This window comes from Salminus brasiliensis, chromosome 1 (genome assembly GCF_030463535.1).
Source record: "Salminus brasiliensis chromosome 1, fSalBra1.hap2, whole genome shotgun sequence".
NCBI lineage: Eukaryota > Metazoa > Chordata > Actinopteri > Characiformes > Bryconidae > Salminus > Salminus brasiliensis.
The window spans coordinates 37,076,102-37,099,392 of NC_132878.1; the positions used below are offsets into that span (position 1 = coordinate 37,076,102).

Sequence of the window (23,291 nt, forward strand, 5' to 3'; positions counted from 1 at the left end):
CTTGAATGTTTTCTAGCAGTTAGAGACCCAACCCAGCCAGGCCTGACCAGTACTGCTAATTCTGAAAGCCTTTGCCCATGAAAGCACTTGGATTTGAGTTGATCAGCAGGTCTGGTGTTTCACACATCTGTAATAGCAGGTCAACAGTAATGTAATAGTAGGTCAAACTTGGTCAAGTAGCAGACCTATTATCAGTATACACCAGTCTCTCCAAATGACCCTTAATAACATTCAGAAAAAGTCTTCAGTTATGGAACTGCAGCTTGCAGGTTTAAGATGATTGTGTATGTGTGTGTTCTTTCTAGGGAAAAGCTGTGTGTAGGAGGAGCCCAGCTGATGGAGCTGAGGACAAATCTGGATCGCTGCGCTGCTGCTGTGTGTGGTCAGAGTGGAGGCAACACCTGAACCTGGTAATCAAACACTTCCAGGCTAGACTGACAACCTGACCGTATCTAATATTCAATTGGACATTGATGGACATTGTCTGGACAGCGTGACGCAGCCACAACCGAAACCTCGGACCTCCACTGGACCATCAAACTCTCAGTCCGAACACTAAGTAGTACTGTTCTCCATTAGGGAGCTGCACATCCAGCTTCACCTTTTCCAGTTCCAGTTCGAGGTCTAAGCTGAATGAGGGCATTATTCCTTTCATGCTATTAGTTTCTTATGAGGCTTCTGTTTTAACCTTGACCTGGTCTCATTCATAACCTATTTAAGATCAAATCAGTTTGGTCAGAGTTGCACTTATGTGCGTATGTTTACACTTAAAACTGAATAGTTTTGAATAGTTTAGACGTTCTGTTGGGAATGGGGGGATGTTTTCATGTGTTCCTGCTGTGTAAATAAGTTATCTCTCTGAAGACCTACAAGCTACCTCCGAATATAAAGAGGCTTGACTAACAATGAAGAGTTGATGGAAGGTACAGGTACCAAGTACACTCTTCAAGATGAAGGTGCTACATAGGGTTTATTGAGTGAGGCCATTGACGAACCACTTTTGGCTACATAGAGAATGTATTCTCTGTGATATATAGAGAATCATTACAAAGTGATTCACTTTAGGGAACCAAAAGTGATTCATCTGTGGCCTCGCTCAGAGAACCTTTTGTAGCACTTTACGTTTTACTGTTTTCCACTTCTTCATTCATTGCTGGTCATGTTTGCACTTCTTGGATGAAATATATATATATATATATATATTGAAACTACTTCATATGCAGCGCAATATGGAAAGTGACTCCAAGACCTGAAGGATCTCTGGATTAGTTCCTGGGTGATGGCGTCTGTCCCTCACAGCTTGTTTAGAAAGACTGCTCCTTATGTTCTTCTCAGTGTAGAATTTATGCCATAGACTGTGGGCTGTTGGAATCCACTGAGGCCACTAAAGGCTTTGGACACATTTAAACTGTTGACTCATGCTGCAGTGCCTTGCAGATTTGCCTGATCTTTAGGCAGGGGCTCTCAGACCCTCTCAGGCCTTTGACTCTTTTTTTTTTTTTTTTTAGGTCAGGCCAGTGAGGCCAGTATCTATTTGGGCATCCATATCAGCACTAGCATCTGCGAATGTGATGTTCCCAGAAAAAAATGCCTCGCAGTCATAGCATAAAGCAGGGAACTGAGCAGACGCATTACCTCATGATGAACTGTCCCCTGTCCCTCCCCCGCGGATGACATCATCGAAAGGAATGGTGATGTAATATTGCCCACGAGGGTCGTTCATTTCAGGGATGTCAATAATTGATATGCAGTTATGCGTCATTGGGCTATTCTTTCTCCCTCACTCGCTATCGCTCGCTTTGCCTCTCGCTCATTTGCTCTCGCTCATGCTCTTTCTTTTGCTTCCTCTGCCTCTCAAGGTCTAGCTCTGTCTCTCTCGCGTGCATGTGTACGCTCTCCTGCTCTGTGTCTCTTTCTCTCACGCTGTCTCTCGTTCTTTCTCTCTTGCAGTCTGTCTCTTTCTCTCCCTGTCGCTCATTCACTTCTTTGCTCTCTTGTACTCTCACATGCTCTCTCTCTCTTGCTCTCACTTATGTTCTTGCTTTCTCTCTTGCAGTCTGTCTCTCATGCTTTCTTGCATTCTTGCTTTCTCTCGCTTTCTCTCTTGCTTTCTCTCACTTTTTTTGCTCTTGCTTTCTCTCACTTTCTTCGCTCTTGCTTTTTGCGCTCTTGCTTTCTCTGTTTTTCTCCTGCGCACATGCACATCTCTTGCTCTCTCTTGCCCTTGTTCTCTTCTCAATCTCAATCTCTCACGCTCTCGCTCATTTGCTCTCCCTTAATCTTTCCCTCTTGCTTTCTCAAACTCTTGCTCCCTCTCGCTTTCTCAGTTTCTCTAGCTTTCACTCACACTCACTCACACGCTCCTGCTTTCTGTCTCTCTTGCACACACGCACACTCTCTTCTTCGCTCACTTTCTCTCATGCTCTACCTTTGCTCTTTCTCTTGCTTTAAGTCTCTCACTCTCTCCTGCTCTCACGCTTTCTCGCTTCTCTCCCTCTCGCTCATTCACACACTCTCTCTCTCTCTCGTGCACTGTATCTCACTCTCTCGGGTAAGGGAAGTTGGCCAGGCTTCTGATCAGGCCATCAGACATCAGAAACACGTGACACGAAGTCACCCATGTGTGCAGAAGGTTCTTCAGATGGAAAATTGCTCAATGAAAATGTTCAGTGGGTGTAAATGTGGGGAGCTGTGCAGTCAAGTTTGCACTGTAAATGTTTTTATTTGAGATTTTATACCGTGAGCACACCCAGAAATTGGAAAACGGTTCCAGATAATATATATCTATATATATTTCTGTTGTTTTTGCTTTGAATGAAAACATGCTGATTTCTCTCGAGTGTCATGTCCTGTCCTTTGTGCTCTGCATTGTCCGAGGATGCTGGCATGGGCGCCCAGCTTGAGACTCAGACCGAGGAGGCACTGCCAGTTCTGAACGGATCGGCAGAGGGGACAGTAGCTCCTGATGATTCTACCTGCTCTCATTAACGCTGGCTAGATACAGTTGCTTGCTGTGACGTAACCGCATGGTGCGGTCAGCAAAGGATTTCACTTGAACTGCTTCTGACTTCACATGTCTCGCCCTGCTCTCTCGCCTTACTCACCAAAAGCCCAAACGCAACACACACAATCAAATATCATCCTCCACAGGTGAATGAGTGTGGTCTATGGTCATGTTTGTGCACAATATGAGAAATATCCCAGGTTTCCATGTGAAATGCCTGGATATTTTGTAGCAGCTAGCTAAAATGACCTTTCCCATTTTAAAAAAAGCTTCCTGCACCCGAGTCATGTCATATTAGCTGATTATCATACAGCGCAGTGCAGGTGGACCTTAGGCTTAGAGCGGGGATAAAGTCATCTACTCCTTCATGCCATTGTCTAATCAGCCAATCGTGTGGCAGCAGTGCAATACATAACATCATGCAGATACAGGCCGGCCGCTTTAGATTTTCACGCAAAGGTTTTTTTTTTTTTTATGAATGCACATTTCTTTATTTAACCTATAAGAGAAATATAAAAAAACAAGATGTGGCATAATCAAAAGTTATGGCATATTTTGTATGTTCAGTTCAGCAAACAGTTTCCAAACTTTTGCATTCAGCTGTAGGTCTTTACCATGCGTATTTTTCATTATTTTATTTGCAGTTCCAGGAATCTAGGGATGCCGCATCCCTGCTAGAAGCCTGTTACACTTGTGGCCAGTGCCAGTGATGAGCTCAGCTGAATACTCGCAATGTTGTGCACATTGCTTGGGGATGTGATGACACTGCTGTGGCATTCAGCCCAAGTCTAGTGGGCGGTCGGCTACGGAAATGACCTCCTAATTCCTTTTGAATTCCATGGCCTGCCTCCGTGGCCTACTTCCTGTCTGTCACCACTGCTTACACTCCTTTAAATGAGTGAAACGCAGGAGGGTGGGGCTTGAACAAAGATTTGGGCTGCTGACAAGTGTCGGTTTAGGGAAACGTTACATCACATGAGCTGCCTGTTGGACAGCGGGATAGAAAGACGTTTCTGATGAGCTGGAATTCATCGACAAGCCAGATAATCAATCAAATTTAGATGAATAGAATTGTTTAATAGCTTACTTTCATTCTGTGGGAGCCCTTTTCTAGTGCCTTCTCGGCATCATGGAAAATATGTCTTGTCCACCCATGTCTTCTCTTCTGATCCCTCACCTCTTTGCAAGATAAGCTGTACCTACACAGGCCAGCTTGATGTAATGTAAATCCCACTGGAATTAGACATAGGACCTGCAGTACTGCAGTAAAATGCCTTCAAGTGCTTGTGAACAACAAAGTTTAAAGGGCCCAGATCATGGAAAACCAAGTGTGTAATGAACATTCTCCAAAGATGGCCTGTTTCAAATACACCACTTTTGTGCACCAGGACATTTACACACTGCATTCCTACTTATTCAGCCCACAGGGGCAGTGGTGGCTCAGTGATTAGAGCATCGATCAATTGAGGGCAGGGTTGTGGGTTCAATACCCGGGCTCATTGTCACTGTGTGTGTTTGATCACTGAGCTGAGCGCCACCCGCAATGGTTCACAGCGTTTTAGCTCAGACTGCTTTCTGAATGGGGCGCAATATAGGTCAGCCAATTCATCTACGTATTGGGGGGCGGGGGGTATATTTAGAAGGTATAGTACAATAAAAATACATTGAAACCCATAAAATAAAGAATACGGGTCCTTAAAGCAGTGATTCCCAACCCTGGTCCTGGAGGCAGCCTACCCTGCATATTTTAGTGAACCCCTGCAATTATGACAGGGCTTGTTAAGGAGCTGATTAGTTAAATTAGGTGTATTGGGAGCAGGGAAAGCACTAAAACGTGCAGGGCAGGGTGACTCCAGGACCAGTGTTGGGGAAAACACTGCCTTCAACAGTTCGCATCCAATTACTTGAAACTCTGAGGCCTCCAAAAACAACCTTAATAGAAGTTTTAAAGAAAAGAAAAAAAAACAACAACTCAGCATTGGTTCACATGTTGAAATGATTTATTAGTTAAGAAATATTGGTTCGTAACAAATGGGATACAGAATTTCACCCCCTATTTAGTCTAATGTGAAAACAAAACCTTGGAGAACTATTTTCCTTTCAAAATCTTAACACAAGAAAGATTTAAAAAGAAGGTATTAAGAAAAAAAAAACATTTTGTGATGAGTTAGTCAAAATTGCTGTAACAAAATAGTCTAGTGAGCAGAAACGTCAGAACATCGTCAAGAAAGTGTGGATGTGGGTGCGCTTGTATAAACACGCTTGTGTAACTGAACTGGCACTGATAAAAGTTAACAACTCAAGAGTTATGTGTGTCATCTGTCTATAGGTTAATTAGCAGTGTATCAAAAATATAAAAAAGGCCATCATTAAAGATTGGTAAAGCAATCCCACATCATGGGTAATGCTAAAAAGGAAAGCTATGTAAGTGATCATCTTTTGTTGAATAAGGCTTTTATATAACCATAGAGCATCAATATGTGAGCTAATATTACAAAAGTCAAAAAAACAAAACAAAAAAATCCCTAATGCAACTCCGTTACCACCTTAAATCATTTCAGTCAATTAAACCATGCTGACAAACGATGTTTATGCAAGGACTTGCTGGGTCCCTGCCACTAGAGGTGACCAGCAACTCAATTTTCCTTGCTGGAAATCCCAAACACTAAAAATCCAAACCTTTTTAGCGAAAACAAAACGTAAAAGTTGGCATTCTTTGTAAATTAAAGCAAAAATAAAGATTGAAAAGAAATAAACACAATAATATTTACAACAAATATTGTATGCAATATGCAAAAGCTTCATGTTGCTTTCTGCAACCCCCCAATGAACTCGTAACCCTCCCTAGCCCCACCCTCTTGCACTGTAATGAGTCGGTCTTCACTGAAGACCCCTGCAATTCCCTTCCCTTCCCCTTTCCCGTCTCCAAGCCCCACCCTGACCCGCTCACATACACACATCACGAAGCACGATTACATCACTAAGCCTGTTAGTTTGAGAGAGAGAGAGAGGTTACACCCGACCCTCCCCTGCTGCTGCTTCCCCCCGCCCCATGCCCCGCTCTCCCTGCACCTGCCCCGTGCTGTGCTCAAGCTCCCTCCAGCACTTAGGTGCTGGCGAAAGCCTCAGCACAGGCACTCCACTCGTCCAGCTCGGGGTCGTACGCTTCCATGGTGTTGAGGAAGTCGTTGCCATCGAAGCCTCCCACGGCGAAGATCAGGTCGTCCAGCACGGCCACGCCCGCGTTGCTACGAGCCGAGTTCATGCTCCCCAGCATCCTCCACTCGTTGCGGGCGGGGTCGTAAACTTCCACGCAGCGCAAGGCGTGGGAGCCGTCAAACCCACCCACCACGAACAGCTTCCCTGGGAGGGAACGCAAGAAGAGAGTGAGGTCCTCTTCTCAATTGCAGTTACAGGTAGTAGATAAGGTAGGACTATAATGAAAAACTAGCGACTAAACCAGGGGGCGCAGCATCCACACTGCAGCTGAGTTTAGCTACAACACACCTAATGCACTTGATTTAGGGAGTCATGAGGGAATCTACTCCCAGATATGTAGTCAAGTAACCAAGCTGTGTTAGGTGTCCAGATTATTTTTCTCCACTAATGAGGCTTATTTTAACTGGCCTTATGAAGTGTTCCTGACCAGGAACTTACCTGCATAGATGCCTACTCCGGCGCCTCTGCGAGCCACGTTCATGGGGGCAGTAAGGGTCCAGGTGTTGTTCTCAGGATTGTAGCGTTCCACAGTGTTCAGACAGTTCCATGACTCTGCTCCACCAATCACATACATGAAGCCATCCAACTCGCACACGGCAGCCTGATGCCTCCCTACACACAGATACGTATTTATTTTACACCTGAAGAGTGACGAATAGCACTCAGGTTATTGCTAAAATAGGGATGCATTCAAAAACTAAGAAGAACTAAGAACGCTCACTGATGTTTAATGGGGCACAGCTGGTCCACTCCTTAGTCACAGGATCAAAAGCGTCACAGTTCTTGAGACCCTTCTGCCCACAAGGGTCTGATCCCCCAACAACATAAAGCTTGTTGTTCAGGGAGCAGACACCTAGAACAAGACAGAAAATAGCACATTAAATCCAGCATAGCCAAAAAAAATACATATATTTATCAATTCTATATTTCAAAGACCAATTTGCCCACCTGCATTGCAGCGATTGGTCCGGAGCTCTGGCACTTGAGTCCACTCATCCGTGTTTGGGTTGTACGTCTCACCACAGCTCAGCTCATCCGAATGCCCGTTGGAGCCACCCATTACGTAGAGTTGACCCTGGTCGATTGAGGAAAGGATCATTTATACAGCTTAAAGCTGAGAGTCTTACCAACTTCAGACAACTCCGTTACACTGTAATTATAACCTACCATGAGCACAGCCATCTGAAAGCGAGCCCGTGGTGTCCTCATCGGGGCAATAAAGCTCCAGCTGTCCGTCTTCAGATCGTAACATTCCACAGTCCTTAGGCACTCCTCACGGTTATAACCACCTGAGGAACCAACAACGATTCTGACATTACAGCATTGTCTGCGTTCAGAAGTTCAGCTACAGCTCCCCATCAACCTTCAGAGCCACTGACCTGCAGCAATGAGTCTCCCATTGAGGGCAGCAGTACCCAGGCCGGAGCGGGCATAGTGCATGGGAGCCAACAGCCGTTCCTGTTCCTCCTCCACAGGCTGAGCCTCAAAGCTCAGACTCTTCTGCAGGCAAGGAGTGGCCGAGGGCGAGGCCTGAGGACTGCTCCGTCCATGAAGAGAGATCACGCACAGCACGCCGTTCAGTACCGCCAGGCACAGGTATGTATGGTCTGTAAGAGATTAAACAATTAAAGAGCAGGTTGGCAATGTGTAAACAGCATATCTACAAGCTTACTTAGGGATTTTTGAGTTAATGACTGCTACTCGTCTAGACGTAGTCATGGGTAGGTCAACAGTGGAAATGCCACTGGGTTCAGTTGCACTGTAGGAGCAACTTCTTCAGGCTAGATTTGTTACAGGACTTAGAGGATGATATTTAACCTGAACCATCCATGCCTTCACTGAAAATGCACAGTATTTACAGATTTGCCCACCTGCTGCAACAGCTAGACACTTACTGGTAGTCTTCTCGGAGGCGATGTACTTCCACTCTTGCTTGCAGGGCTGTTTGACCGAGCCGGGGGAGAGGCTTCCGGAGGAACTGCTGCTCAGCTGCCTGTGAATATTCTCGCGCGGGGGCTTCTTCTGAAAAGGGCACAGTGCAGCTACAGACACCCTGCCCAAACATGCTTGCTCATTCACTCACTTGCTCATTCGCTCACTCACTCATTCACAAACCCCAGTTTCCCCAGACCCCCACAAAGGCGCACCCCTATGAAGCTTATGTTTCTTTGGGCTAATGCTGGGCACAAATCAAGCTGAACGTACTCTGGACCCAGCAGAAGGAGGCCACTACTGAAAATGCTAGCAGAACAAATGTGTTCCGAGCCACGCTATAAGCAGCACTACAATACACTTCACCTCAATGCCACACTCACACTGCATACAGACATTAAATTGACCACCTACGCTCTCTCACAGAACAAGAGCTCATCGGCTCAGAAAAGCCTGCACCACGAAGCGGCTGCTCTAGCCTACTCATTTAGCTCCAAGCTAAAAAACAAACAAAAAAAAACACAACAGCGCTCTAAAGTCAGCGCTTGCTGTGGTGAGCAGCAGGGCTAACGGAGCAGGACTAACAGGCTTGCAGTCCAGCCTGGGAGGGGCTTGGTGCTGGTTTTGTGTACCTGCACAAACTGAATGTGGTCATCCTCAGCGCCAAACACCTCAGCCTGGCCCTCAAGCAGGCCCCCATCGAGCAGCTTGTGATCGGCCGAGTAGTACAGCGTTTGCACCTGCAAGACACACAGCGACACAAGAACCCATGTGGCTGTCTCCATGGCAACAGGGCACCCGGCAAAACGGGAGGCAGGGGAGGGGGTTGGGGGTGGGGGGAGGAGAGAGATTGAGGGAGGGAAGGGAGACGTCGCAAGCTTGCCGCCCGGCTGCTAGACACTGGTGAGAAAGCTTCTTTTTAAGACTGCAAACACAATGTGGCTTCTGTTCAGGCAGGGTCTGGAATCAGGATGGCACAAAAAAAAGAAAAAGGGGGGTTCTTCTGTGGACGCTCCCAAGGCCACTGCTGCTTTCGGTCCTGTAGATTTATACTCTCACAATACGGTCGGCAGCATCGCGGCCCAGGAACTAATTTGTTAGGTTTGAAGAGGAAGCAAGAGAAAATAGGTCCGCTGTTCGTCGTCACCAAGGGGAGCAGGCCTTCGGTGCTGCCGGTCGTCTTCTTGGGCTGAGGAGGTTAGTTAGGCTGAAGCAATATCAAACTCACACACACACATCCCAAGGAAACCTAAGCAGTTTTACAGATTGCTTCAACGGCTCCTTCAAGAATCTGTACAGGGACGAGGACTTTATGGGTCTTCTCAAGCTACGTTTAACTGCTAGTTTATGGTAAAAAAAATGCCAACATGAACTCAAGAAGGCAGAAATTAAAAAATGTACAGCCAGAACAGAAAGTGAAAATCAGAAAATGGTACAGCCATACCGTATCTCACTATTAAATCCAGTGAGCAGGCCATAGCTTTATTATTAATGGTGCATTAATATTAAAACTAGAGTTATTAATGAGATGTTATGTAGACATACAATAGTCCACAACACCATTCTCTGATGAATGTCTTTAGGATTTATGATCTGCAGTGGCCAAATTGTAAAACTGGATTCCAAGGTGGATGAACAAAGGGTGGCAGCAATGATTTTTTCCCAGAGTAAAAACAAAAGGGGGGTAGTATCCCCTTCTCAGATTAGCCACACTACTCAATTGGAGTCACATGCATAATTTCCTTTCTAATACTGGGTTATGCATCCCTTTGCTTTAATCACATTTCAGGATGTCTACTGTAGGGTGTTTAAGATCTGTCTGCATATGCATATCGAATTGCCAGGTTCTTGCCAATGCACAGCATTAAGAAAGTGCTGCGCAGTGGAGGAACTACCCGAGAAGACTGGTGTAATCCTTATCTGACAGAACTGATGCTGTTATTAAGGCAAGGGGACGTATTATCTAGTATTAGAGAAGGAATGGCGCATGCGACTGGTCTGGGTGAGCTTATTTCAGTGTGCTAATGACATGAACGCTGAAATTGGGCTTTTATTTAAATGGCCGTGTTTTGGTAATTGGCTAATTTGGAGACGCCTAAGGCCAGATTGAATTTGTGTTGCTCAAAGCTGTATTTGTGCTCGTGTGAGTGGGTTGCATCGACAGATGGGAGCTCAGCACTCCTTTGGCTGTGGCTCTTCTGTCTCCCTTTTTTTTTAATATTCCTTTTTCTCTGACTCATTACCCTGGTGGCCCCAGTCGTGGCTTCTTCAGTCTGCTCAGAGTCCTGTAGTTGTTTGCTCTAAAAAACCTAAAGAGAAACAAATCAACGGGGAGGAAGAGCTGTTAGTGCGGATGTCCAAAGTCTCCACACACACACATATATATATATGCGCGCACACACACAAGCGCTCACGCACACACACACACACAGGCACACCTGCTCAGGAAAAGAGAGAGACACATCAGTGTGACGACAATAAAGGCTCTCTGTCAAGTTTGGAAGGAGCAGTTGCAGTGGCGGTTACTGTACAGGCGGCTTTAGAGTTCTGCTCACCTGGACTAACCTCTTGGCTTTGCAGAGAGTGTAACAGCCTCGCACTGTACCTACTGCAAAATATATACTCTTAAAACCTGGTGGGGGGGTGAGGGGAGTTTGTGGTAAGGGAATAGAGAGGAACAACAAAATAAAAGAAAAGAAAACTAAAAATGGAAGACAGATCAAAACAAAAACATTCAGCCCACGGGCTGAGTGAGAGCGGGAGTGAACAGACCCACTGAATTGGTGATGGAAGATGGATTAAATGGGGGAAAAAAATAAATCAGGAAAAAAAAGAGTGAGACAGAAAGAGGAGAGGAGGCTCGCAGAGGAGCGCAGTACTGACCTCCTCCATCAGTCTCTCCAGTGGCTCCCCGTTCTCCCACAAGCTGCGCTGCACCCAGCTGATCACCTTGGAGTACAGCTTCCCGTTACTGGGCAGGGCCAGGTGGTCCTCCAGCATCACCTCCAACTGCATGCATCATACATACACACCATTACTACTTGTTCACTTAATACAAGTGATGCTTTAAGCCACTTGCTAGCAAGGGGCTGTTGACTGTCTGCCCCTTGACATGTATGACCGGGGGGGACTCACCTTCAAGCGGGGCAATTTGAGGAAGTCGTCCTGCTCAGATACTTCCAGAAGATTCTCCTGAATGTAGCCGTCGATCTTGGCTAGAAGACGGATGTCCCCCATGCTGCTAGCAAAGTTGCGATAGGAGATGGCATTCTGGGAGTCCATCTTAGAGAGCAGGTAGTCTCCACAAATCTGAAAACATGGTGTGTGGAAGGTCATGCAGAGTCATTTGCATGCAAGCAGTCAGGAATTTGCATTTAAGGAAACTTCTTCCTAGCACTGGAGAACCACAACAAGCATGGGTGTGTCGGGTGCGCTAGAGCCGAGAAACATCAGAATGATTATGCATTCATTTAAAATAATAATAATTAATTAATTAATAATGACATGTATATTAAATGTGAACAGATATGATCTTTAAGTCTACCTGCTTCACTCTTTCCATCTTCAGCCTTTTAGCTGCAGAGTAGACCTCCTTAACCAACTCCTTATCTGCCTTCAACCTTAAAAAAGGAAAAGACAGATACACAAGCTTCACATCCATATCTACATCCATATTTTTCACGGGTCCCTCATAACTGTATTTGTGAGACATATACCCCCCACCAAAGCAGAGCTTGTTTTAGAAATGCCAGGACTGCTGGCGTGGACCTACTGGGCAGTGTAGGCGTAGTTGAGCAGGACCTCCACGGCCTCAGGGTCCAGATCCTCGAACTTCACATGGGAGATGCCGTGAGGCTCTAGGTCACTGTTAAAGATCTCAAACAGGTACGGGCTGCAGCAAGCCAGCACTGCGCGGTGCGCCATCAGTTCATGACCACAAACCTGAGAGGGTCAGAGAACAAAAAGGTTAATTACCGGGTCCCACCCAGAGCCTAACTTCAGCCACATTCAAGTGGATAATAGCCGTCATTGTCATTACGCAAAACAGACACTACAGGTTGGATTGAAATGCAAACGAAAGCAGGTTAAAAGGTTCAAAAGGCACAATTCTGATGCAACCGAGAAGCGGACAGCATTCCAATCACACTGGATTTTCACATCAGAGAAAATCAAGATTCCTTTATTGCGCATTCTTTAATCAAAGTTGTGCTCGAGGCAAGTGTTACTATACCCACTCTTCTAGGAACTGGGACAGATTCCCTTTAGCCCGCCAGTTCTTTGTTCTCCCTGTAGAGCGTTTCATTCACAGGTTAACGGAAGCCTCTTGGCTTCCGGCCACTGATAGTTCCTGGAATTCAGTCTCCTAGACTAAAACTAATAATTTAATCATCTCTGGTCATGCCGCATCATGTTTCTGGAGTGACTCAGCCTAAACCCCTTACCTATAACTTTGCAGTAAGACAGGGTTAGCTAGATAATTGCAAAATGAGCTCATCTTAATGACAAGCTGCTGACGCGTACTCAGTTCTTCTCTTCAAACTGCCCTTATTGCTTCTGCACTGTTAAAAGTAGAAAATCCTTGAGGAATCTTTGGAGATTTTTCAGTTTGAAACTGTGTAGAACCTCTTACGATGCTTTAAGGAATCTTTGCCTTCTAAAAACCTTTTCCTGAAGGTTCCTCCATAGTTTCAAATCTGTAGTTCACCTTCAGAAAGAACCCGCATACAGATGGGATGATGCAAGGAGGGTTTTTTCCCCTACCTGAAGTCGGACATCGCAGAACTGGCCACTCTTCCTAAGGGCATTCATCTTGGCAACAGTGGAATCCAGGAAACTCTCATCCTCAAAGATCAAATATCCGTTGGGAATCATTTTGGCAGTTTTTGGGAGGTTAAGCCTTGAACAGTGGATAGACAATGTGTACAAGTTCAGTATTTGACCTGTGTAAACATACTGAGAAGCTCAGCTTTGCAGGTACATATGGTTGCTGTCTTGCATCTCTATTTTGTATTGTTCTTTCCATTCTGTCCAAACCTCCAATGGACCAATGGAAATGCTCCAAAATGAGCTGGAATAAAATCTTTTTACATCTACAAGTTTTTTTGCATGACTGCAACGATATACATTCACATGTATGATGCATGAGCTTGACGCAGGCTTTCTGTCAAAGCAACTAAACAAAAGCCTCCCTCAATTAATTTATAATCACATATTTTTCACCTCATTGTCTGCACACAGCAATTAGTCCCATGAATGAGTAATGTGCTTACCTAATCAAAAATGACGTAATTCGGGGAGAAAGCACTTGCGCCGAGAAGCTGAACGATGGCACCCAGGTCTTTCCTTCACTGCAGAGCGGGCGGCACAGGTGACGCCAGGTAAGCCGCAGGGCACAGAGCAGGGGGGGAGTGGGGGGTTAGCCGCACTAACAAACTCTCAGGCTTAGAGCGACTGTAATCAAGTCCTCGCGATCCCGTTGGCTATAGAGTCAAACCTTTTCTGTGTTGATCGTGTGTTATAACCTGCGAAGACACACAGAGTGAGGAGAAGAAGATGAGCGTCACGTTTTTGAAAGACAACACACGGCAAGATTATCACTGGGGCAGCGTTGAGAGATTGCTGCAGATCAATAGGCATATCTGGGTCCCAGCACAGCAGGCCATGGTCCAACTCACAATCCAATACTGCGATAACTCAGCGGACTTCACACAGTACCAGCACACAAAAGAGGTCATACTGAGGACTACTGGCAACAAGCTCATACAATACAAGATACAATACTAACTCGCAATGTGCATCACGATCATGACCCAGCAATTGGACTGAAGGTAAACCAGACTTATTTCACCATGGCAAATGTGTGTAGAAGGTGTAAAAGAAGCTTTACAAGATTTAGCTTGCCTATCCCTGTTCTTGATGCAAATATACACACACATACATACACAGATATGTACTTATAGTCCTTAAGCCCAGATCAGCCTGCACTCCTCCAGCCACGTGCCTCACACATCCAGACAGGAGTTACTAATCTGGCTCCGGCTCAGCCTCCTGCAGTCCTCAGCCACAGGACTGACTTAAGTCCCCAGCAACCTAACATAGTTCACCCTAAAATGCACACATACACACACACACCTCACCATACACACCCCACCCCCAGATCAATTCTGTATTTTAGGCAAAGACCATCACTCCACCCACTCCTGAGCTCCATTCATGCTAGCACATGCTTTTCTTCTCTTCTCGCCAATAGTGTAGCTTCTCTCTGTAGACACACCGCCCATTAAGTCCTGCCTCCTGACCAGCTTTTCTGGAACCGTCCATGAGCAGGAGTCCAACGCGTGTCCTGGTTTCCAGGCCAGCTTGGGAAGCCGAAGATAACGCAGTAGGAATTCCTGGGCAATTAATCACATTCCCACAAAAGTTTCATAAGCAGCAAGAAGGGGAGGGAAAACAAAAACCCTGGGAACACAGTGTGTGTGAAAAGCTGCTGAGCTGTCCGACTCCACTATCTTCAGCTCACACAGATGAGCCAGGTGATGACCTCCCAGAGACCTCGGCCTGTCCTTTAACCGTTAAAGAAAATAGCAATCAGAAGACTTTTCATAAGTTTGCTATATAGAACCAGCAGATGTGTCCTGACGTGGAGGAGTGACGTACGTAAAGCTCTTGTGAAAAGAACGAAGAGTTCTGAAAGCTGTGCTGAAATGTATTAAGGAAGCGATGCATGAATTCAAGCAGCCTACAGTAACGCTGCAGAAACACAGTAACTCCTCAGGGTGGCTTTAAGGCAAGTGAACATAGTGAATTCCACTCAGCATGTTGTGTTAACCCCCTGGTTGTGGTTTGACAGACCATCGACATTAAAAGGAAGACCCCACTGATTATCCAGCCACTGAGTCAGCTCAAGCTGTTAACCAGTTAACCAGCATCGCATGTGTGTTTTGATTAAGGTTGATGGCCATGCTGATAGACCAGGTAGTCCATCAATCTCCAGTGAAATCATATGCTATGCTGCTTAAGCTTTTAAACCACCTTAACCATCAAAACCCAGGCTAGATCATCTAGAACCAGCAGAAGTTGGTCTTCAGTTACATTTTAAGCTATTTATTTTATTTTTTGTTTTATGGAACGTCCCTATGTTGTAATTTTATTTTCTAAAACAGCACTACAAAACATGTCCAAAATAAAGTCACTTTTGCTAGTAGTTCAGGAAATACTTCCTGGACTTCTTGTGCATTCTTCATCTGCTGCATTTGTTGAGTCCTAAAAGTAGGCCATCATGCTCGAACTACTCAAAACCCTCGACTCCCCCACAGTAAGAAACACGCCGCTAACATCACATCACATGGTGTATGCGTAGGTGGGCTTTTTTGGGCTAGGTGTGTTGCAGGATCGGATCAAGATCATTCTTTTATCCACCTCCTCCGATACCCAATGCTGATTTTCTGCTGATATCCTTATGCCTCCTCAAATCACACCAGTGTGCATGCTCGTGTACTATCCCCTTTAAAAAAATATTTCCACGGGTGCAGTCGCAGCTGCGACACGGGAGCAACATGGAGGTGAACTCAAACACAGAGCCAACTGAGCAACTTGTGCAGCTTATATAATCATTCATTAATTAATTATCATCATGATACTGATTTGAGGTCGTATTACCCAGCACTACCCTCAAACCTGCTTGGCCATTACTCGACTTGAAAAAATTGATATCCGTGTTTCAGTACGTTTCCCTTTTGAGACTACAGTGCAGTCACCATTAGGGCTGTGTATTGGCAAGAACCTGCCGATCCTATAGGTTCATGATTTCATATACTGTTATACAGTAAATAAGGAGATCACTTTTTTTATTAATCAAATTTGAGGAAAACCAAATCAACCATGGAAACCATCAAATAAATTGATACTGTGTTTTTGGGAAAATATTGCTAAACATGATATCGTGATACTGAAGTGTACCGATATTTGTACCGAACACCCCTAGTCAATGTGTCAACGTTGTCAGTGGTGATAAACCGCCTGAGACAGATGCGCTGGACAGAGATTCGTTTGAAAAACGCTGGGGTCGTCACTCAGCGCTCGACTGGCTGCTCCACTTATTATCAGAGACTCTAAAACAGGGTCTAGCGGGGTCAGCTGCAGATAAAGCCTGGGTGTGACTCAGCTGAACATAAACACACACTCCCCTTTACGTGCAGACAGACAGTGTCCTCTACTGAAGGACGCGGGCGGTTAAGGCCAGAGAATAGACAGGCCCAGCAAAGGAGGCTAGCAATAAAGGAACGTACATTCTTCTGAACTGTGGCTTTGACCTCTGGTACGGCGCATGCTCAGTTCAGAGTGAGAAATGGAGAGAGAGTGTGAGGCAGAGGAAAAAAAAGGGGATGCAATGTTCTGCCCATGTGATTCCAGACATAACTGCCAGCCCTAACAAGATCGGAGCTCCAACAAGCTCTCCCCTGTCGCCAAAGCGTGAAACCAGTTGTGTTAATGTTTGTGGGTGTGTGTGTGTGCGCACTAATCTGTACCATGGGACCCTTCCTCACGCAAGTCACGCTCCACACAGGGACCTCAGCCAAGCCTCAAAAATCAGTGGACTACATATCCCAGCAGTCCTCTCTCTCTCTCTCTCTCTCTCTCTCTCTCTTTGTCTCTCATAGGCATTCAAAGAGTTGTTTACTTCATAGCTTCAAAGAAAAGTAGTCTCTGTAGTGTTCGAGGTTCATCTGGAGGGACTGAGCAGATACACTGCCCCCTTTAAGCACACGCAAGTCTTACACAACATTAAAAGAAAGGCATGGGCCGGACAGAATGTACGGCAGCAAAAGGGAGAGGCGAAATGAATCATTTATTGCAGCACTCTTAGAAAAAAAAAAGAGAGAGAGAGAGAGAGAGAGAGACATTGCCACATCTGAAAAAAAGAGCGAGAGGAGACGTCAAAGTCTCATCGTGTAGAGCTGCAAATGCTATTCAGAAAGCAGTGGGTTTTGGAATGCTTTAGTGGAGTGAGGAGGAGGAGGAGGAGAAGGAGGAGGTGGAGGACGAGGGAACCGACATGGTGAAAAAGCTCTTTATGTGCAGATGTGTGCTCGCTCAGGCAGCCTCAATTTCCAGAGGTTAGGTAACATCTGGCAATATATGCATGGCCTGCTTGTCTCTCCCCCACTCTTTCTCCTGCTCTGGCTGTTCTTTCCATTTGCACATAAAGCCAAGGAACCAGAAAAAGGGCCACGTTCACCTCAGAACTCTGACTCACTTCATCCAAACACACAGAGACACACACACACACACACACAAACACACACACACACACACACACACACACACACACACACAGCAAACAAGAAATGTGTGTGAAACTTCTGCTAATCAAAGTATTGCAACCATTTCTTTGCTTAGTGTTCGCATCATCCCCAACTACTCAACTCATCCCAAAATTACTGGATGGAGCACCATCCATCATTCCAGAGAGCACAGTTCTTCCACTGCTCCACAGCTCAATGCTGGGGGGCTTTATACCCATCTAGCCCATGCCTGGCATTAGGCATGGTGCCAACAGGATCTGCTCTAGAGCTCCTATTCTATTGACAGTACTTCTCTACAGGGACTAAACAAGCTGTGTGTTTATGTGTGTGTGTTAATTGAATTTCTTGGTATATTAAGGCACAGAAATGTCATAAGTGGGCCGTGTCCACATTTTTTTGGACTCAAAACAGAAAAATGCAGGACATGGGCCCTTTAAACTGGGCTATAACTTGCAATTCAGATCCCAATCATAGTCTATTAACTACTGCTGTGAGAAGGCAAAGGGCAAGGGCTTTTTCACCGCCTCGAGACACTGATTATCCAAGCTATTTAATAACGTTATAACTTGAGTGCAGAGGTTAACAGGTGGATGGAAAGCACAATTAGGCTTCAGTGGAACAACTGGCTGACTCTGTGTGGGACATTTATTCTGCTTAGATCAGGGTTAATGTTCCAAATAAACAAACAAACAAACAAACAAACAAGCACTGTCTGTTTTATAACTACAGAGAGGGAGTTCTGGGTCTTTTCTGTTACCTAAAGGTCATGCCAGCATGTAGCAGCAAGCAGGCCTTCCCTGGAAAAACAGGCATCTCACAGAAGAGCCTGTATGGGTAGTTGGGGAACTTCTGGGATAGTTTCAGTGAAACTTCCCGTCACTTTCAATATGAGATATGAGCAAATGGCTACATGATTCCCCACATGCTGAGCGGATTCCCCCTGTACTTGCTGGACACCTCCCTTCCAGCGACTGAGCTACATGAGGGTTTTGAATACAAACACAATAGATAAACAGTGGTTTTCTACAGTCCGCAGCTCATTTCTATTAAAGGACAGAATAGAACAGTAGAGAGCCTGAGCAGACACACTATGCCTATTATTAATAGCAATTGTAACCACAGCTATAGCACAGCGGTTAGCTGTAGCAGTAACAGCCTAGGGTTTGATTCCCTGCTCAGGCAAGCACACCACACTTCACTACACTGCTGAGAGTCCTTGGGTTAAGACTCCTATCACTAAGAAAGATAAAGACATCCCTAATTATCATTTGCATTGGACACAGATGGAATTTGGGTCCAGCTGTAACGCATCTTCACAGTAAGCACACATGCTTAAAGGGGTGGATAGCCATTGCTGCAGCACCCGTGGAGCAGAGATAGTTAGGACAGGGCCTTGCTCAAAGGACCAACAGTGGCAGCCTGGGAATAGAAGCCACAACCCTGTCGTCAATAGTCTGGTGCTCTAACCACTGAATATTTTTATACATTAATAAATCTATGTATTTTCATACATACATTTATGTATAGTGGGTCACTGTGCACCTTCTTCCAATGTCTGGATGACTGAATGCGTCACTTCTTGCGTGCAAGACTGCAGTTTCATTGTGTCATGGTGTTGCCATTATATCTTTTGGTCAAAATAGGTCTCTTAATTATGTCAAAATCAAGAACACATTTTACCATGCATATTTCCTCACTCATGCAGGATTAAAACAAAGTTGCTAAAATATTTGCACGTCTCTAAGGGACCGTGGCATCTGGTCAATTTCTTTTTCAAACAAAACAATAAACCAACAGCAGTAAAATAAACCACCCTTAGAGAGAACTGCAGACTTCACAAGCATCTGTGTCAGATGGCAGACTGTGAACAGAAGAAAAGGAAGTGGCGGTTCAGGAAACAGAACTCTAGACTAGAAGTGTGTGACTAGCCCAGGGTTGATTTCTACAACAACAAGTGTGACGAATCAGTGAGCAACTGCCTTCGCCTTTGTGTTAGAGGGAAGGGTTGATATATGGTCTCGGACCTAGACAGCACAATACAGGCAGCAATTAATGTTTAATAGCGCATGCCCGTACAGACTACAGCAATCCAAAAAACACCAGGGGTACCGCATCTCAATGACAGTTCAGGGACGTGTTGGCCAGCTACTAAACAGCACTAAATTATTAGTGACTGGTGACAAAGGCTGCTTCTAACTCATGCCATACTCCCATTATCTCTGGCAGGATGTGCATTTGGACATTGCACCTTGCAAACTGGCAAGCACGGCCGCTTGTTTCCTGCTGAAACTAAGAGAGCTTAAGAAAACTGTCCGGCCCTGACCCACAGCCAGAAAGAGAACTATCTGCTTCCTGCACAAGAGTGTGACTAGCATACGTTCTTATTCAGCAAAATTATGGGAGCGAAAGCAGAGAGGGTGGCCTTAGTCTTTTATCTTTCAAGGAGGGGTGGGTGATGCTGCTTGAGCAGCAAGGCAACTGAATAAATAAAAAAAAAAGTTTTATTGGTCACATCACACGCGCACACACACACACACACACACACACACACACACACACACTACAGCATTTCTGCAACATATTACCAGTTACACTGAAGTCATAATCAGGAAATGACAACAGATCTTCCTGTTTGATGTACAGACTAAAACATGGGGGTGCCAGTAGAGTCATCGAGATCTGAGATTTCCTGGCGATTGGGGGGGGATGGGTGGGTGGGCCGGATCCACTTATGGCATCTGTATGACTTTCTGTACCAACAGCAGTCCGAGCTGTCATTTCCCTGTCTTATGCTACTACACCTTTAAGACAGACGGTAGGTCTGGTCTCATGGGCTGCCCTGTATTGCGCATCATTCGAGAAGCAGGCTGGGATGAAACACTCCTTATAACTTCAGTGCAGATGGGTGGGGCCAAAACGTTGTTGTCCAAATAAACGGATATATGCAAATGATTTTTTTTTTGTGACATTATAAACAAAGCGTTCAAAATGGGCTTTATTTGGGGCACAGGTTTGAAAAGTATATTTGACCCTTTGACGACATCAGAATCTTTTATATAAAATACGGGCCGAGACAATCTATAGGACTGACATTAATATAGACAATATATGTCTTTTCTTACATATGGGTCCTTGAACGATCTTTATAGCGCAAGTGAATACAGACCACAGCAAAGGGGAATGACTACTGGCATCCCAATGACACTTCAGGGGCGTGCTGGCCAGCTCCTGTATAGTCAGGGCCTGTACAGTCCTGTCCAATCACAGCCCTATTGTCTCTACTAAGGTGTGTAGTGGCAAGCAAGGCAGCTATTTCCCTGATGAAACTAAAGGAGCACATACGAGCCATGTGCGTCCTTCACAGGCACCATACCAAGACATGGCTCTCTTCTTATTCGCCACACTATTAGACTGAACTCCCCTTTCCACCTTAAATGGCGCAGCAGTTACAGTCGGCCGCCTGTTCTCAGTGAACGCAACATCAACCGCTGCATCAGTTAAGGTGGACCTAAAAAATCGGAGCCAACATTTTGTAATTTTATCCCAATTCATTTGAACCCCATTCTCATTTAATCCCCCCTTGATACTAAGCTCCATACATAAAATCCAGTCATTCACATCCAAAAAAGGAGAGGCGATTTCTATCTCGACTACACCCGTTTCACCGAGACCACTGCTACGCGCTTAAGTGACTTGGATGCGCATGCGCGAAAGCGACTCCCGACACCTTGCGCGAAAGCCGATTGGCCAGAACCGCCGCTGTAAGCGACGCCATTGGTTGACCGGCTTTTCAATCACCGGCCTTAGCCACCGCCCACACTGCAATTATTACCAGTAGATCAGCTCTTGCATCATGTCTAGATTTCCTATGAGAGACCACTCAGCCCGGCGCTGAGAGCACGGCCGTCTCTAAGAAGTAGGTCAGTGGGACTAAATAAAAAAGATACGACATTAAAAAATAATAATAATTATTATTATTATTATTAAGTAAAACACAAAGTTAAGGAATCAGACCCTCGCGCTCAGTCTCTAGCTACCAGACAGCTGTTCGTTCACAACACCGGACACACACTGTTCACTACATGTCCCAACATCGCGTACACACACACTTCTGTTCTACATCCATAGATTTGGTCACTTATCTAAATTCTTGTCATTCACGGATAAGCCTGCACTGGTTTAGAGAAGACTGGACAAGGACAGAGGGACTCTCACCTGTCCCGCACTTTACATGTTAAGTAGCCTAAACCGCAGTTCACCTAAACTCGGATTTGTACAGGCGAACAGACCCCGTGCAGACACGCATTCAGCCCCCTATTCAGCTCCCCTCATCGTTAGCGTTCATTTCCCACCAGATTTAATCACCGACCGTTAAACACGACACCGCCTGCCCATCTATCCCTTTGTCCTCGTGTCTCATGACTTATAAAGCTCTCTTAGCTAGAATTGGGGGGGGGGAGATCTCAGCGCAGACAGAAAAATACTCCAGCTAAAGCCTCCTCCAGCTCGCTTGGACGTGTGTATTTGGTGAAAGTGCTTTATTTGAATTAAGACACCGGATGCATTAAAAATCCCTAACACTCAAAAGGCCACATGGACCACGAGCGCGACAAACCCAGGCAGGCTCTGACACACCAGCCTACAGCCGCCTCCACAGCCCCGCGCGACACTTGTTATAACACAGTAACACCAGTAATCCCATAATAAAAGGTAGCCTAGCCTGTTAGCTAGCTACCACACTCCACCTGCTCCAACCTGGCGCCACAAACGCAGGCTTAGAGCGAACCTCTCACCAAACACACACACACACACACACATTACCGAACTGCGTACAAATGGACCGAAAGCTCTTCTTACCTGATCAGGTTGACAGTAGACGATGGTAGACATATTTAAGGTAAATTCAAAGGTGACTGACAAGGGTATTGCCGTACCAGAGGGGCTGCTGTGCGGGTGTGTGAGGGAACGTGTATGTAGCTATGTGTGCTGAGCCTCGCGCTGCGGGGTGTGCGAGCTCGGACTGGCGCGCTCCACTAAAGCCACACCGCGGTGACGTCGCGCCGCAGCCCCGCCCACGGAAAAGTACGGAGCGAAGGAGAAGGAGAAGGGGGAGGAAGAGGAGGAGGAGGAGGAAGAGGAGGAGGAGGAGGAGGAGGAGAAAACTGGTCCAGCTAGGTCTCCTGTAGCTGTTAGAAAACACTGCTTTTGCTCCTTGGGTTTCGCGTATTGTTCCCAATCTGTCGAACCTCAGAAAGACTATAAATGAGATTAGCGAGCAGTAGGGGCCTTTTCTGCTCTCCATTTCTACATCCATACTGACCTTGAACCTTAAACTCCTAAATACAGAAGTAATAAGCTTTATTTATTTATATGATTTATTTATTATTCACTGGCTTTCCATGAACAGCCTTACTGAAGGCTTACTGAGGGGGTTGTTTGTTTGTTGGATTGCCGCTGGTCATGAGCACCTCTACTTACTAGCTACATTTTTTATTTATTTATGAACTTATTTGGCTATTGAATTTATGATGACCTTGAATTGATTTATTTATTTGTTTATTGGGGTTTTGTTGGCTATCAACACTCAGTGTTACAAACCGCTAAGATTAATTCATGGATTCATTCATTAATTAACAAATCAATTAACTATTTATTTATTTGTTGGGGTTTGTAGTTTAATTATTTTTTGTTATTTATTTGTTATTTATTTATCTACTGATTTTTGTTGCCTTTTAACACTCCTAGTTACAAACTGCTAAGATTCATTCATTAATGGATTTAATTCATTAACAAATCAATTAACTATTTATTTATTTGTTGGGGTTTGTAGT

At 45.3% G+C, this 23,291-nt stretch overlaps 2 protein-coding genes across 2 annotated transcripts in view; one reads left to right on the forward strand and one right to left on the reverse strand.

Moving 5' to 3' along the window:
- The window catches only part of swt1 (SWT1 RNA endoribonuclease homolog), a 28,730-nt gene extending 25,891 nt beyond the window's left edge, over positions 1-2,839 (forward strand). The window contains exons 18-19 of the mRNA XM_072678744.1: positions 306-410; positions 1,509-2,839. Of these exons, the coding sequence (XP_072534845.1) occupies positions 306-405 (100 nt within the window). The 3' untranslated portion in view covers positions 406-410; positions 1,509-2,839. The remainder of the gene's footprint in view (positions 1-305; positions 411-1,508) is intronic.
- Positions 2,840-4,982: 2,143 nt separating this feature from the next.
- ivns1abpa (influenza virus NS1A binding protein a) lies at positions 4,983-22,485 on the reverse strand. The gene is made up of 15 exons (XM_072678756.1): positions 22,318-22,485; positions 13,426-13,677; positions 12,917-13,052; positions 11,928-12,097; positions 11,700-11,775; positions 11,291-11,464; positions 11,039-11,164; positions 8,788-8,895; positions 8,119-8,245; positions 7,603-7,830; positions 7,391-7,512; positions 7,172-7,298; positions 6,945-7,076; positions 6,662-6,835; positions 4,983-6,367 (listed from the first exon to the last, which is right to left on the reverse strand). Exons 3-15 carry the CDS (start codon positions 13,025-13,027, stop codon positions 6,111-6,113), a joined length of 1,932 nt encoding a protein of 643 aa, XP_072534857.1. The 5' UTR covers positions 13,028-13,052; positions 13,426-13,677; positions 22,318-22,485; the 3' UTR covers positions 4,983-6,110.
- Between the last annotated feature and the right edge of the window lie 806 nt (positions 22,486-23,291).